Source organism: Egretta garzetta, unplaced genomic scaffold, assembly GCF_000687185.1.
Source record: "Egretta garzetta isolate BGI_Z169 unplaced genomic scaffold, ASM68718v1 scaffold22, whole genome shotgun sequence".
Lineage (NCBI taxonomy): Eukaryota > Metazoa > Chordata > Aves > Pelecaniformes > Ardeidae > Egretta > Egretta garzetta.
The window spans coordinates 1,058,035-1,073,488 of NW_009259102.1; the positions used below are offsets into that span (position 1 = coordinate 1,058,035).

Sequence of the window (15,454 nt, forward strand, 5' to 3'; positions counted from 1 at the left end):
CGTCTTGTGTTTCATGCCATACCTACAGTTGGGGTGCAGAGAGGGCTGGAATGAGATCTATGCATGTGGTAAGACTTGACCAAACTCAGGCATTGCAAACTTTTCTTACATTGCAACTGAATTCCACTCTTCTAAAAGAGTCAATAACATCACTAAAGGACAGCATTTTAAAAAGGGATACAGTTCTTTTCTCATTTTCTTCCAGATTATTACTGTTTGGTATCATACACAAACACCTAGTGGTCCTAATACATAACACAGAAACAGGGAATATCTAAATATTAAGAGAATGTAACTACTTGTGGATAAGATGCCTGTTTTCTTGCAATGTTTCAGATCCTTTCACCACATCTCTTCCTAGCAACAAGCATTGAATATCATACAAGGTGGGCTAATAGATTTGTAATCACCTGGAAAAATACGCTACCATATACACCTTTGCAGTTTATTTACAGAAACAAATCTGGACTGTAGGAAGGACCAGAATGGGTCTAGGTCTGCTACAGCAAAAGAGCAAGGATGAGCCCTCACATCTGATCAGTCCACATGTGGAGTTGTGCTCCCACCCTCCCACTTTTCCATTTAGAGTCACGACGATTTCACTAGGAAAGAATCCTGGAAAACTCTTGTCTTTTCTGTTCTTTTTTTTTTTTTCCCCAGGATTGTGCAGGGACAGTAAGGGGAAATTTCTGGAGAAATAGCAATGGTGTGTGAGCCAATGGTCAGCTTTGCACAAAGCATGTGTAATTCTTTCCCTCTACTATTCACATACAGTAATTCCCCAGCCACGGGGTTATATTCTCCCACATCATCATGAGGGGAATGACTGCAACAGATTTCAACAGTCTAGTAGCCAACGGAGCGACTGACAGCACTGGCGAAAATGTAAGCTGAGAAGACAGACTAGCCAAGTAATGAAAAAAAAAAAAAAAAAGCAAGCTGTGAGATATATTACTGGAATCCAGACAAGAAAAATGTCTGTTCTGGCACCACTACAACCAAAGAACAACAACAGGTTATGACCCACGCTGTACTTGGGGAATTAGGCACACAGCCTTTGCATTCAGCCTCCTCACAGGGGTATGAGGTAAGGGCCACGCCATGCTGGTTCACAACCCTCTGTAACTCATCATGTTATGAAATACAAATTGGCAGACAGAGAGGGAGAAAAGGGGAAAGGAACGGAAACTTTGGTGAGGGTGTTCCCATCCATCCCTCTCATGCCTCGACAAAGCTCTTCAGCCAAACACTTGGACATTCTTCATCTATTTTATTTCTGTAGAGAGTGTACTGTATTGTTTACATGTCATGTTTCACTGAAGCTGGTGAGGGAGGGACTGGAACATCTGTAATTCTGGGCAGCTGTTTTGCAACACTTGTTGTTTGAAGAGGGGGAAACACTGTTTTCAGTTACCTCTGCATTGTCACATCAGATCCTGGCCTTTTTTAAACACTTTTTCTTCTCTGTTGACTGAAAAGTTTTACGCTTTTCTTTCCACTGTTAAAATGTACATTTATGCACACATATACAGAGAAAATATGCTGAGTTTTTAAGGATCATCTCTGAAAACTTTGCCATCAAGCGAATTTTGCAAAAGAAGTATATTAGAAGATTAATATATCTGGCATTTTTTCTTCCCCACCCCACTCCACCACCCCCCCAGCAGGAAAATCAGTTACTGGACCAGTTTTCATTAATCCTAAACCTACATTATTGATTTACCATACAGGCACTTGATCACAGAGACCTGCTTTTAAAGCAGGCTCCAATTTTTGTACATAGTCTGAAACGTATCTCTGCACAGTCAGCACGAGACACAGAGAAGGTTTACATTCAGCTCAAACCTAAAAACCGGGTAATGTTTAAGTAGAATACAGACATTATCCAAGCCCTCTGCAAACTCACTTTTGAACTCACCTGCAAATGTGAATTTAACCTAGGAGGAAATCCAAGGTACTGAAGTACCCTTAAACCATAATATGGACAAGATGACACACAGGAAAATGTATGGTAGCAATTTCACCATAAGGTGAAGGTTTTTCAATATGTCTTCCTAACAAATCACAGTCTGATGTCTGGGCTCCCCTCTCCTCATACACACACAGGTGTCTTTTTGAGAGTGTTACTCATTTAGCAAGGATGACTCATTTCTTTTTGTCTCTGTTTTAACTTTCCTAAAAATCACAGCTTTTGGAAGCTCCTGTAATGCCACATATTTTCCAGAGTCTACAGCTGGAGCATGCCAGGAGGTGTAGTCTTCCATGAAACAGGCATCAGGAGGAAAAAAGCATTACCCAACAGGCAAAATACATTGGTATCAGGCACCAAAGTTTCATAACCTGCAAAGAAATTTTAAGGTGCTGCAAGACAGCCCGAGGTCTGCTGGCTGTGCCCTGCTGCCTATCATTTCCCTGGATCACGAAATAGGGAGGTATGTATGGTACATGTATGTAAGGTACCCTTACAGCTCAGAAAATTATTTCCTTAATGTGGAAGGACTGGAGACATTTGGTCCATATGCACATGGCTTCTTCTGCTCTTCTGGCATCATGAAGTCCAGGGAAGCAGAAATATATCAACTTCTGCTTAATGTGAACTTTCTCTCTTAATAGATCCAAAGGACCAGCACTGAATACTTCCCATCTGGAAGCCTGCAGGTAAGCACTGCTAAGGGGAGCACACTGTCTGTTGAAGTAGCTCTGCCAACCTTAATCCTGTGCTGGGGAAATCATACCCTTGCCACCATCTGGACTTCAAACACAGGACAGGCTGCAATACTTCCCTTCCCCTTGTACTGACCTGTATCCTACTTACACTTCATTTCACTGAAACTGCAAGAGATCATCACAAAAGGTCAACCCATTTCTAGGGATTAGTCACATAAATAGCTCCTTATCCACTTAGATTCTCATTCACAGCAGATTGGCTTTGGCTCAATAAACCTGGAAAGTCTCAAATGCTTTAATTCATTCATCAGAATTTAATAGAGGGCTGGATGAAAGGATATGTGTGTGCATACACTGATGGTTACAGCAATATTCACTCCAGTTTAAACGGTCCTTAGTAGTTAACCTCTGTGTCTTGTTTCTCAGTGCACGTTACACCAGTGTGTGCTCTCTCTCCACACTCAACTGAAAGAGCAGGTAAGGTCTGCTTTACTGTAAAAAGGCTCTGGCACTTCAGTTATCTCATGCCTGTGAAATCTTCAAATTGCAAAAGAAATAAGTGGAACCCAAGCATGTGTTTTACTGATGAGTAACCAGAAACGTTACCGCTGAGGTGCCCCAGCTGACCTGATAACTTGCTCTGGGTGGTCCTAAGGGCATGTGGGTAAGGAAGGTCTTTGTTTTCCTCTTCTTTCTCCATCTCTTTGTTGTGATTTGGTAGATGTCTCATGTGGAACTGACCTCGGGTTGCCGAAGGGCACTTGAGCAAATCTGGAAATTGGCCTAAAACTTCAACTGTGAATATGCATTATTTCTTTGAACAGTTCAACGCTTATTACTATGCATATCTAATTAGTGGTAGGTTTGGGCTTTTTTTTTTCTGTAAAGGCTAACTAGAAAGTGCCCCTTAGAGAACTGAAAATGTAGGTTGTCAGAATTGCTATCTATCTTCATGCTGGGAGCCTTCCCACTCCTCCATAAAATAGGACAGCTTCTGTGGATTCTCTCATTTGGCAAAGTGTCTTTATTCAACAAAGATAATAAAGATCAAGAAGGACTTCAGCTTAGTTTAAAATTTAACCTGCATTTTCAGTATGAGACATGATTTGAAATCCATAAAAATCAAGATGATCTTTTTATGATCATGGAAATATTCTCATCAGTTTCTGAATCAACCTTTAAAAAGGAAGATTGCCTTAAAAAAAAAAAATCCAAACTAAGCTTTTTGGATCGGTGAGATGATACCAAGAATAGCTGTAAGGCTGAAGTTTAGCAACAGATAAGTATATATTTACCTGAAAAAGACACTTAAAAACATTCTCTACTCTCTTTTGAACTAACCATTTTGATTCTGCGATTACTTTTAAACCAACCAGTAGGCACTATCCACAATGCCCAGACATCACAACGATGGTGCTGAAGAAAAATAACCTGTGGTCTTTCCTCAAAAAGAAGAAAAGGAAGGGAGTAGGTTGCAATGGAAAATGAGTGTTTTTTTCATGAAAGAGTAGAATAGTTGTTCCAGTCTGTATCGGTGGGCTCCACGTGACTTCGTACTCCCAGATCAGGGGGAAAAATAGGAGCAGGAGAGCATTAGCTGAGGACTCTTGACTTGACTCTTTAGGAGAGAAAAGTAACAAAAGAAATCCTAAAGCCGAAGGTAGAAGTCCATTGGAGGTATATAGTGAGGGAGGCATTAAAAATGGAGACTAGTATTTCATACAAATATATCACCATTTTCTGCTTTATGCATCAGTCGCTCTCCAAAACATGAGTATGACTGAATTATTCAAGTAGAATGAGAAATTGTATTGCAGCTGCCCCAAAATCTGTTGTTTTTTTTTTTCTAAACTAAGAGATAAGTACCTGAGAAAAACAGTACTTCTGCTGTTAGTCATTGTGCAAATAGTTTTTGGTGTTTACTACATCATCTTACATGGTTAACAAAAGACTACATATTAGTAAAATTTGCACATGAAAGTAAATAAAAGGTTATATTCCCACCTGAAGTCACTCCAATTTAGGTTTTCAGAAATCTGTCTTGCAGGATGAACAAATTTCCCTTTAATTTACTTTTTTTTTCTTTTTAACACATACAATGTTACTTGCTCTTTTCTTTTCAACATCTTCCACTCAGTTTTGCTGTTCTCCTGTTTTCACTCTCTCACTTCAGGCTGTCCTCTTCCCCTGTGTTTTCCCAGTCACAACAAGCCTATGCACTTGTAAACTTTCCCCAGTGCAGTGCTGAATGGTCCAGTTTTAACCATTAGAACCATGCTAACAACTTTCATGTTGCTAATATCAGGCATGATAAGTAGCTGACATTTTAATGTTTGGAAATTGAAGACAACTGAGGTGAAGTGACCTGCTGAAAGCCACATACAGAGTGTAAGGCAGAGCTGTGAGTCCAGAGGTCCCTCTTTTCTTGGCCCTAATTGTGCAAAGAGTTATTCAAGGCAATTGATTTTGCAAAAGCCTTAAACTCAGTGGGACTACTTGTGTGTGAAAACTGAAGTATGTATCTAAATAGGATCACTGCCATATTCTGTCTTAAAAGTGTGTTTTCTTTGGACATATATATTTGGCTTGATTGGAACATACTTAGGAGTAACTGGAGTAAAGTGCAAATAGAGAATGATATAATGGCTTGAAAACATTTAAGAAAACATGGCATTAAAACCAGACCAGCATAAACTAACAAAAGCTGGGGGGGATCAGAAGCCATCCAGCCATGGATTTCATACTGATCTAAAAGACAGCCAAAGGTTTCTTCTCGTTGCTTTTTTTTTTCCATTTGTTTTATGGTGGACCAAAGTAAGAAAGCTGTGGCTTGTAGGTTAAACAACAGAAGATCAAACATATTTGAATAATTTTTGTTTAGCTTGGTCCTGCCATTGTTTTCAAAAGAGGGTATGGCATCCATGTGCGACAGGAGCAAACCCTATTTACGACTTATCAGAAGTGCTTAGTTTTTCTCAAAAAAAACCCCCCCCAAAAACGGTAGGTACAAGGTGTTCCATTGGCATCAGAAACTGAAAAATACTGATTTTCCAATTTTTACACTCCTCTGAAGCCCCTTCACCCCTGGCACCCCATATGACATCCTTTGCAGCAGTGGGGGCAGCCTGCACTTGGGCTGAACTGGAGCGCTGTGCACACTGCATGGCTGCCCCCTGCACGTGTGCTTGGTGCCAACCCCAGCTGCTGCCAAACGCCTTTTACCTCCCAGCCCACCTCTCAGGGGCCAGCTGCCAGTTTCTCTGGGGCTGCATGCCTCTACCTCCTCTCACAAGTTTGGCTGAAATCAGCCTCCAACCTCAAACGCTGCTTGTCTGCCTCTCCACTTTTCATCCTCTTTCCAAAATAGACATACAATGCAATAGCCTAAGTCTTATTTCCTTTGGAAGCAAAACTAAAAAAGAAGCTCTGTGCAGAGTGGCTTGTAGATACATAACCATAATGGGAAACAAGCAAGCCAGCATTTGGGACAAACCTATTAGCGTTTGATGGGGATGAAACTAGAGAGGAATTCTGTATATATTAGCTACTTTTCAGTCTTTTCAGGTCATATTCTTACATGGTGTAAATCCAGACAGCTGTTAATTTTAACATAGCTGTGCTCTTTCCGACAACTGCTGGTCCAAGTATTAGAATTTAGCAACAACCCTTTTCCTTTTTTTAAAAATCTGCTGTGTAAAAATACTGACTAAGGCAAGTTTTATGATAAATTTTTAAAGGTCTTAAAAAAGGTTTAAGATTTCCAGTAAAATTCTAAAGCTTTTCCATATGGAGGGCAAGCTGTTAAAGATCAAATCATAAAAGAGTGTCAACTTAGTTTTCAGAGGTTTTTCCTGTCCAAGCAAAAGTGTAAAGCCAAGTCACAGCCCCATAGATTTTACTTTGTTTAGATTGTATTTTTTGCCTATGCCATGTAACCTAGTCAGTGAAATGTGCCCTATGAAATGCTTTGTACTCTCTTTAACTTCATGCTGTAGCAGAACTGCACCAGGTAATGTCAATAAAAATATTGAAGCAAGCCATCATTTCTGGCAATGGGTCTTACTTAACTCCGTGTGACAGGAACAGACAGTGCTGAAATCGGCCAATTTTCCACAATACCTACAAACAAGACAGGGATCGGACATCACTGCTCTTTTTAGCTAGATCTAGCTCTTCCAAACAGCACTTTTCAGCAACACTATGTTGGGCATGGAGGTTTTAGCATGGGCTTAGGTTGACCAAGCTGGAAATGGGTTCTATATAGTGGAGGCATTGCCTCATTCCATCAGCTCGTGGGCAGGTGATGTGGTCGACTGAAGGGTGGTTATCATGAACATCATTAGTTGTCGTGAGCACTAATCTGGAGTATCATTCTCATAAATTGCATGTAGAGATTCCACAGCAATGTTCTTTCATTTATATATGCAAGACCCTTTATATGTTGGGTTTTTTTCTTTAGATGGCCAGTACATGGCCACTCAAGCAAGAAGCAGAGCCCGCTCTGAATAAAGGATTCAAATAGCCTCTGATATCAAGATTTAAAGCCCATCCTTTCTCAATTTTCCTATTTGTTATGTTTTATTCCTTAAACTTTACCATTTGTCTTTTATATACACAGTATGTTCTTGAACAGGATTTAACACTAGTTAAGGACAACTATATTTTCTTTGTGAAAACTGGGGGCTTGTTCAGTTAGCATTTAAAAAATGATTAGGTAAATTTTATAGAAGTATTGCCAAAAAAAAGTGTCTCACCTTTATTTTTGAGAAACACCATTTTGAAATCTCATAAATCTTTTTAGACCTCTCACCTCAAAAAAAAGTAAAGAAAATAAAGGGTCTCAAAATTAGACTAGATGGGCTTGTTCAACATTATTTGGAATGAGCAGCTATTTGGCTGGTATATAAAATTCTGCTGTGTCCGTAGGACATGTAGATTTCACGGCTAAGGATTTAGGTAGGAAGAAGAAAGGTAAAGCCTTGGGAAACCAAAGAAGGAGTAAATTTTTATTTTACTAACCTCTGAATAATTTTTTTTTCCCACCAAGAAAGCAACTGCAAATGCATATTCCTATAAAAGTAAAGAAACTGCTATTCAAGTATACAGCACCAGACATAAGCAAGGTCATCAATTGGTCCAGGATGCCATTTATTGTCACAGAAACACATGTGGGTATAAAACCCAACCTTCTGTCAAGTTTATTATGGAGGCTTAGTATATTTCCTCATAGCCTGAGCAAGTGGACTAAGGCAGTAACAAAAAATCTTCAGTCCTCCCCTTTCATACATGAAAGCAATGTGTGTGTATGTCCTCTATCTCTTAAGATCAAGCTGGAAAACATGATCCATCTGCAGTCTGCTGGTTCAGAAAGCAAATAAAAACCATTCAGGACATATTATTATTGTTATAAGCTTTGTGATTTTAAGCCAGTTTTAGATTTGTGAAGGGCCTGAAACATGCTGGGGCTGGCCAAACTACAAAAAAAAAGGCAGCAGTGTAACTGAGGACAAATGAGACAAACAAGGTTTACCAGCCTCTAATCTAAGTAAAAAGGACTTTGCCCACTGCCCCCCCCCCCCCACTTGAGATGCCCATCAAGTGCGTTTACCTTCATTTATTAGGTAGATATAACTCCCTGCATTTTTTTTTAAATTTGCTACTACACCAAGACATGGGTTATTCAATTTCTAATGATTCTAATGTTTTCTCTCGCCTTACCATGCACATGAATATAGCTTTTTAGTAGTGTAAAATTTATGCATTTCCTAGAACTTCTCTCCAAACTCTCTAATGAGAGCAGGATCCACTATTCTTTATGAAAAACACCGATCACAAAGCAAACCTTTCCTTTTGCTAATTGATTTTTTTTTTTTGCTAGCACTAGTTAGCCTAATTATATACTACTATCAGTTCCCACAGTGAAATTCCTTCCAGCTCGCAGACTGTGAAGTTCAGTCCATTCAGAAAAGCAGTGAAAGACCTAGGCATCATTAAACCCTTAGAGGGATGGTTGAAACTACACTTGGGTAGTAACTGGCTAACCCCAGCCAACAGGTACTGTTAGCCACTCTCCGTGCCCATTGCGCAGAGGTATGAGCTGGACAGAGAGAAACTCAGATACAGCTGTGAACAGCTCATGTCTGTCTTTCCAAAGACCTCTAGTGCCCACAAGTCCATCAGCACCATCAGACCCAAGCCTGCTCTGTCAGCTCTGCACAGAAGTTTCTCCCTAAACAGCTTGTGATCAGCAGGATGCTTCTCCAGCTTTCTGTTTTCTCCTCCTGTATTTTCTGTGAAAGGAGAGAAATCCTTGTCCTCTGCTTCCCCAGCCTTCAAATATCTCCACTAACTACTCAGTGTTTCCCTATCTCTGCAACCTTGAAGATCCGCTGTATGCTGGTGGGACGTGTTTTTTGCCTACCTTCTTCTGCAACAGCCAGCTTTTTGGAGTTGATGCAGCTCTCCATTTCCTCCTAAGTGCTCTCAGAATTTGACTGAAATTATTAAGGAAATGGACAGGGGGTTGCGCTTTTGGGGCATCTACAGGACTAACTGTTGAAATGGTAGTAGTGGTGCTAGTGGGAACATGGAAGGCAGAAGGCAATTCCCATCACATTTCATTTCAGTGCTGGAACACACATGATTAAGTGGACTCTTTGGAGCGACAGCACACGAGCCAAGTGAAAATGTTGTGTTTTATTGAATAGACAGGCTACATTTCCTGTCACCTGCTGAAAGATGCCCACAGCTGCCAACTTTTAAGAGAAATAAAAAAACCCCCTACACTAAGGCAAACAAAAATCCTCTAATAACCTACCATCTGTGGGCGTCTTGCTGTCACATGCTGACTTTTTAATGAGGCAGATTTGTCTGACAGTTACTTTCCCTCCCTGATTGTGGGCTGTGGTTTGGGGGCCCACGAGCATGATTAGAAAGTAGTATCATTTTCTAGGGCGTGCTGTTCTCCCCCACGCTCTGATATGAAACAAGCAAAGCCCTTCTGCTTTACATCTGACCTTGACAAGGGTGTTTCTCATTTTCTCTCTACTTTTTCCCTCCTAATCCTTCCTGAAAACATGTGCCTTCTGAATAAATCGGATCCAGTGTTTTTAATTGGCATCTTCCTGGTGTTTTTGCCTGTGGTTGAATTTTACATGCATAAGGTCCTTTTAAAGGGATGGCGGAGATGATTTCTCCTTTGACAATGTACCAGCCGTGATCTTTCCTCCTGTTACCATTCCCTATTTCCATGTTCACCGGGAGTGTAGCTGCTCTGCCTGCTAGGATGGTGTGGTTTGATGAATACCATGCTTCAAAAACACATCAGCAAATCATCCTTCCTTGCTGAGGTGCTTAAAAGCAGAGGCAAGAACATCAGCCTATTTGCACAGGTATCTAACAAAGTCCCTTTTTTTTTTTCCATAGGTGGGTCACCTTGACTTGTAAGTGAGATATGAATGATCATTTATTCATAGAAGGCTTCCACTTGTATCTCAGAATTGGTAAATGACAATAGAAAATGGTTACAGCTACAAAGAGAATTCAGGTCACTTCAACAATCACACAAACTGGACTTGGGACTGGGACACTCCATTAGTGCTGTATTAGGTTCCATCCTGAAAACGTAAGTACCTTCCAAGTCTAGCAGGCTACTGCTTAAAAGTTAAAGTAACATCATTGCCTGACCACTTTCCCACTTATTAATCAAAACAATTTTACAAAATGACTGAAAGCAGAAGAAAAAATATTTGTCTTGCCAGATGATACTAGTCCTAAATTTCAGAATTGGAGTGGTCTTCAATAAAAGATGGAGTATTTTTTCCTTCCTTTTCCCGTTATCTGTATGACTGCCACAAATTAACCAGTGCTGAAGTCTCTGCAGAAATTACTTATTGACAAAAACTACCACAAAATGTGTACTCATTTTTTAAATTATAACTTTACGTTCACTTCCTGATCCTTGTCAAACTTCTCTCTTTATGAGACCTCCACCAATGAAATGTCACTTGTCAGAGCTGTGCCCTGTTAAATGTCACATTAGCATCCCTTGACCTTCTTGTATTTTCAGGATGTGGCTGAGTGCCTGCTGTTACAGGCAGCCTGCGGTGGGGCACACACAGGGCACAAGTAAAAGACCACTTGAGTGATGAAGACAGAATGGTTCAAAGAAGTTCACTATGGTTTGAGAAGAAAAGGGAGACCAGGGTGACTGCAATCCAGATGCAGTAGATGGCTCCCTTCCATAGAAGCACAGTCCACTGAGACCCCAGCTGCTCACCAGGAAACCCAAGTCCTGCAAGACTAACACAGAGGAAGAAAACATGATTTTGTCAAAAGATCAAGGAAATATTCACAGTCATCACTCTCACTTAAAATATTTCCTGCAAAATGTTTTGATCAGACTTGTTTTCCTTTGTAAAAGGTTTGTTCCAGAAAGTTTTCAACCATGGCATGGGGGAATGATGAGGCTCTTCTATCAATAGACATTTTTCTGAGAAAGACTACAGGGAGAGCAAGCATCACAGTGTTTCAGATTTTATTCGCTTGAGCTGTAGACACAATTGGGGGAAAAAAAAGAGCAAAACCAGGTCCAGCCCTCTATCAGGAAATCCTTTGACATTATGAAAGAATAAAAAACCTGACAGAATTCAACAGACTAATTTAATAAAAGGCTATTAGAGGGAATTCTTTAGACTGGCTTAATAGTTGGTTTCCTAAGACTGTTGAAATTCCATTCTGTTGCAGTAATTTCCATACATAGGAGAAATCTTTATTCCTATGCAGTCTTATCAATGTCACTGTTTTTTCATTCTTTATTAAAAGAACACTAAATGAAAACAACACAGCAAACTTGCTTTGGAGAGAGGAAAGTAGCTTTCAGACAAATATGCCACATTAAAGAGCCAGCATGTGGTTTTAAGATACTCAGAGGCTAGGTTTTTAGGGGTATGGGGTTGCTGGGGTGTGGGCTAAGGAGGGGAGAGAGGGGTTGTTTTCCATTAAATTTGGCATAATCACATGGAAAAGGTGGCACTGGACCGAAATTTCAGAGAATCCAAAATTTTCCTGCTGGCTTCCCAGATCCTGATAGTGCACTGAACTCTGCATTGGCAGGGTCATACAAATGAACCCAAGTTTTGGGATGCAATCTGTGTATCTCAGTCCCTTAAATGTCAAATATTCATGTTCAATACAGGCTATTCAGGACAGGGACTGACCAGGAACCTCAGGAAGGTATTTCTATCTGCTGTTAGCAACCAGGCTTCCAGAAAAGGTGAACATCCATATGATCACTTCATCCACGTGATGACATCAGGCCTGTATGTCAGCATGGCTCCCAGAGGGTCTGCTTTCAGGACAGGTAGCATCTCTGGAAACACTTGATCGGAGTCATCTACCAACTCAGGAAAAAAAAAAATCCAAAAAATTAAGAACTTGAATTAGACATCTGGAAAAAGTGACTCAGTGATGGGGTCTTCATCAAATAGAAGGAAAAAGTAATTCCAAAAAGCCAAAGAAACATACACAAACATTCTGCCTGCACAGTATCATACATAACTCAGTAAACCAAGAACTGGAGGCAGGAGTTAGCTATTACACCTGAACATCAGACATGGGATCTCATGTCCACCATGGAGCTGACTTTCTATGGATATGGATGAGTTATTGAACATCATACTGTGTATAGTCAGGTTCTATTTTAAATGCACACATTTATTCTTCATGATTAGGGTAACTATCTTTGTGTCAGGAATTTACCTGACAGAGTAGGCCTTTAATAATAATAAAATTAAAGAAAAAAAAAAAAAAAAGGCAAAAAGGACAGTTGGATTTTTAGGCCCTGCAGGATCATAAACTGCGAGTGGAGCCTGTGCAGCATGCTGACTGCTGTGCTCCAAGTGAGATGACTGCCTCTCGCCCCGGACAGAGCCAGAGGGCGGACAGATGTGAGTCTGCAGTGGGGGGGAAGGAGGAAGGAAAGATGGAATGGGCAACAGAGGCCTGAACACACACAGAGGACTGAAGCACTGGAAGTTATGCTCTTCAGCGCTTTTTCTTTCCCCCCTGGCATCCCAGCACCATCTTCAGGCTGGATGGGCCAAGACTCATTGCAATGTTGGCAAATGCATTTTTTGAAAGAAAAGTTGAGCAGCTGAGAGTCTTAGAACATTAAGGGAGAGGGGGGAAAAAAAGGAAAAAGCAAATCTAAAGACTTTGGATTTCAACACAGGCTTGAATGATGTGATATTCACGAGGAATAAATGCCATGCTCTCACAACCAGTGAGTCAAACCTGCCATGGCTGACTTAACTGATGGATGCAGTTCAGGCCTAAAGCTTCAGGACCGAATAAAGACCTGCATTCATGTGAGATTCTGCTCTTCAAAAGCAGAGCTGTGACTGCAGAAATTAGTCCTCGAGTTCCCCAGATGAGCTCAAAAAGCATGGCTGACCACAGACCAAATCACTTCTTCAGCTCACACACAAAATATCAAGAGCTTGTAAGATTGGGCAAACATTAAAATCAGGCCTTATCAGACCAGTATTCCTTTGGTCTGGGACCTTGCACTGACTCTATCAGACATTCTCAAGGGACACAATTCTTGTAACTGAGGTGCTGCCTAACTTGCTGGTAAAGCCTTCAAACAGAATGTTGTAGGCAAGCTCAGTCTTGACAACCCCTCACCTCAGTCACCCAAAGCCTTTTCTCATTCTCCATCTTCACTCACTTAAAATAATCTCTGCATACCTGTGTTACTCAGAATCAGTAGCAAAGGACTCCTCAGGACTTAGGGAAGTGGACCCAGAAGAACAAGGACATGACCAAACCTCAAAGCATCCCTGAAGATGGTTGCTTCTCCCAGAGCTGGTGGAGCATGCCTCATGAGGCACAGTTGTGGCTGACCCACCAGTATTCTGGTGTTGACACCCTGCCTGCCACGGCTCCGTATAATCCTAATGACCAATGACATCAGGGGAGGAAAAAATCCCAAGCCTTGGTCACCACAAAGAAAGATGGGCACAGACTTTGTCACGATCCACTTGTGAGCCCCGTGGACCTGTGTGGTTGCTTGAAATTTAATGTGCCTGCCAGCATGTTGGTGGCTACAGATCATTTATTTTAGTGCAAATATCACAGTGTCTCTGTTGACAATAAATGATCATTCTGGATTTGCACTAAGACCAAGGACAGAATTTGTATATTTTCTGGTTTTTAGTTAAAAATCTGGTTGCAGAACAAACTTATAAAATGGTCATTGCTGACCTGTAAAACACCATAGCAAAAAGTTGTCTTTTACTTTTTGGTTTGTGCCAGCACTTGCCATTTTTATTTGGTTTGGTTTTGGTTTTTTTTTTAAAAAAAAGGAAGACTTTTTTGCCCTGTGAACACCTGATGTAACACAGCCTGCAACACAGGGAACAAATACATCCATTACTGCCATAGCTAGCTAAACACTGCTCCCTCGCTCTTGTGCCATAAAGAAAACACAGCTATATTCATTCACAGATAATGACTGCATTCACGGCACTTGGCATGCTGCTATTTTTACTTCAACCCTATAGTTAGATTCTATATTTCCAACAGTAGAAAGGGGAGAAACTTTCTCAATGGAATCTGCTTCCTATTTCTTGGGACCACATAAAATTAAGGACACTGTCCAGCAATGATTTGAGAGAAACAGAAAATAATGGGATTAGAAATACAGCTTGCATTTTACAAAAGTCTATTTGGTGCACTACAGATGGACTATTTATACAGCTAATTCTTTTGTACGACTTCATTGGTTTCCCACAAAATGGACAACTCCATGTGCTAGGTTAATGCATTCTCACATGTTAATTAAAACTCACTGCATGAGTGAACCAGTATGACTGCTACACCGGGCTACTTACCTTTTGAAATCAGACGAACCATGATGTACCAGGGCTGCCCTGAACTGTTTTGCAGATTTCATCTTCAGCAAAGAGAGACCTGAATTAGAAGTGCAAGTCTCATAAAGCTAAAGGAAATAAACTACACAATCCCATTTCACTGTGCTTTTTCACAGTGGCTCCAGAAAGAATTAGGCTCATAACCTCAGGGTTAGGTTCATAACCTCAGGGTTCACTTATGATTTCATTGTCATTTATTTGATTACTTTTATACCAAGCAGTTACTAAACATCAACAGCTCCAAACTTGCTCTCAAATTATACCGGTGTAAATCCTTTTGTATAATATTTCTTTAATCTCAAGGCAATTTTAGCAAAACCTTGATCTGTTCTTTTCCAAGATGACAAAATGCTGGGCCTTCATCCTTTGGATGGGACTGCATGAAAGCTGTGGCATGGTTCATGATGTTTTCAGTATGATAGCAGGTTAGGCAACCACCCTGTAACTCCAGTGGCACAAGTGTTTCCATAGAAGTACATAGGGCTTTTAGAAAATACCTATTTATATTTGAACATGAGGTGAAGAAATTAAGGAATCCCACACCGTAGTCGTCAAGTCATCAGATATATCAGCTCTGAACTAAACAGAGTGACAACTTCTTCTCTGAAGAACTTGAAGCTGTTTTCATCCCTTTGACAAGAACAAAAACAATTAAAAAATGAGTGCCATTGTGATATATAGTATATAAAGTAGCATATGTTAGTGACGTATATGTTAAAAACATTTCAACATTTCAGAGAAAGAAAAACTGTTATTTAGAAGAACTAATTACAGGCCACAGAAGTAATTTTTGGTAGCCTGAAAAAAATCTATTAATATTTGTTCAAATACATGTTTTTTTGAATTGTACAACA

At 40.4% G+C, this 15,454-nt stretch overlaps 1 protein-coding gene across 1 annotated transcript in view; it reads left to right on the forward strand.

Moving 5' to 3' along the window:
- Positions 1 to 813: 813 nt before the first annotated feature.
- LOC104123036 (atrial natriuretic peptide receptor 1) overlaps positions 814 to 15,454 on the forward strand; it is a 113,163-nt gene continuing 98,522 nt past the window's right edge. Inside the window, exons 1-4 of the mRNA XM_009635232.1 lie at positions 814 to 885; positions 1,731 to 1,856; positions 2,614 to 2,658; positions 3,094 to 3,144. Coding sequence (XP_009633527.1) covers positions 814 to 885; positions 1,731 to 1,856; positions 2,614 to 2,658; positions 3,094 to 3,144 — 294 coding nt within the window. The remainder of the gene's footprint in view (positions 886 to 1,730; positions 1,857 to 2,613; positions 2,659 to 3,093; positions 3,145 to 15,454) is intronic.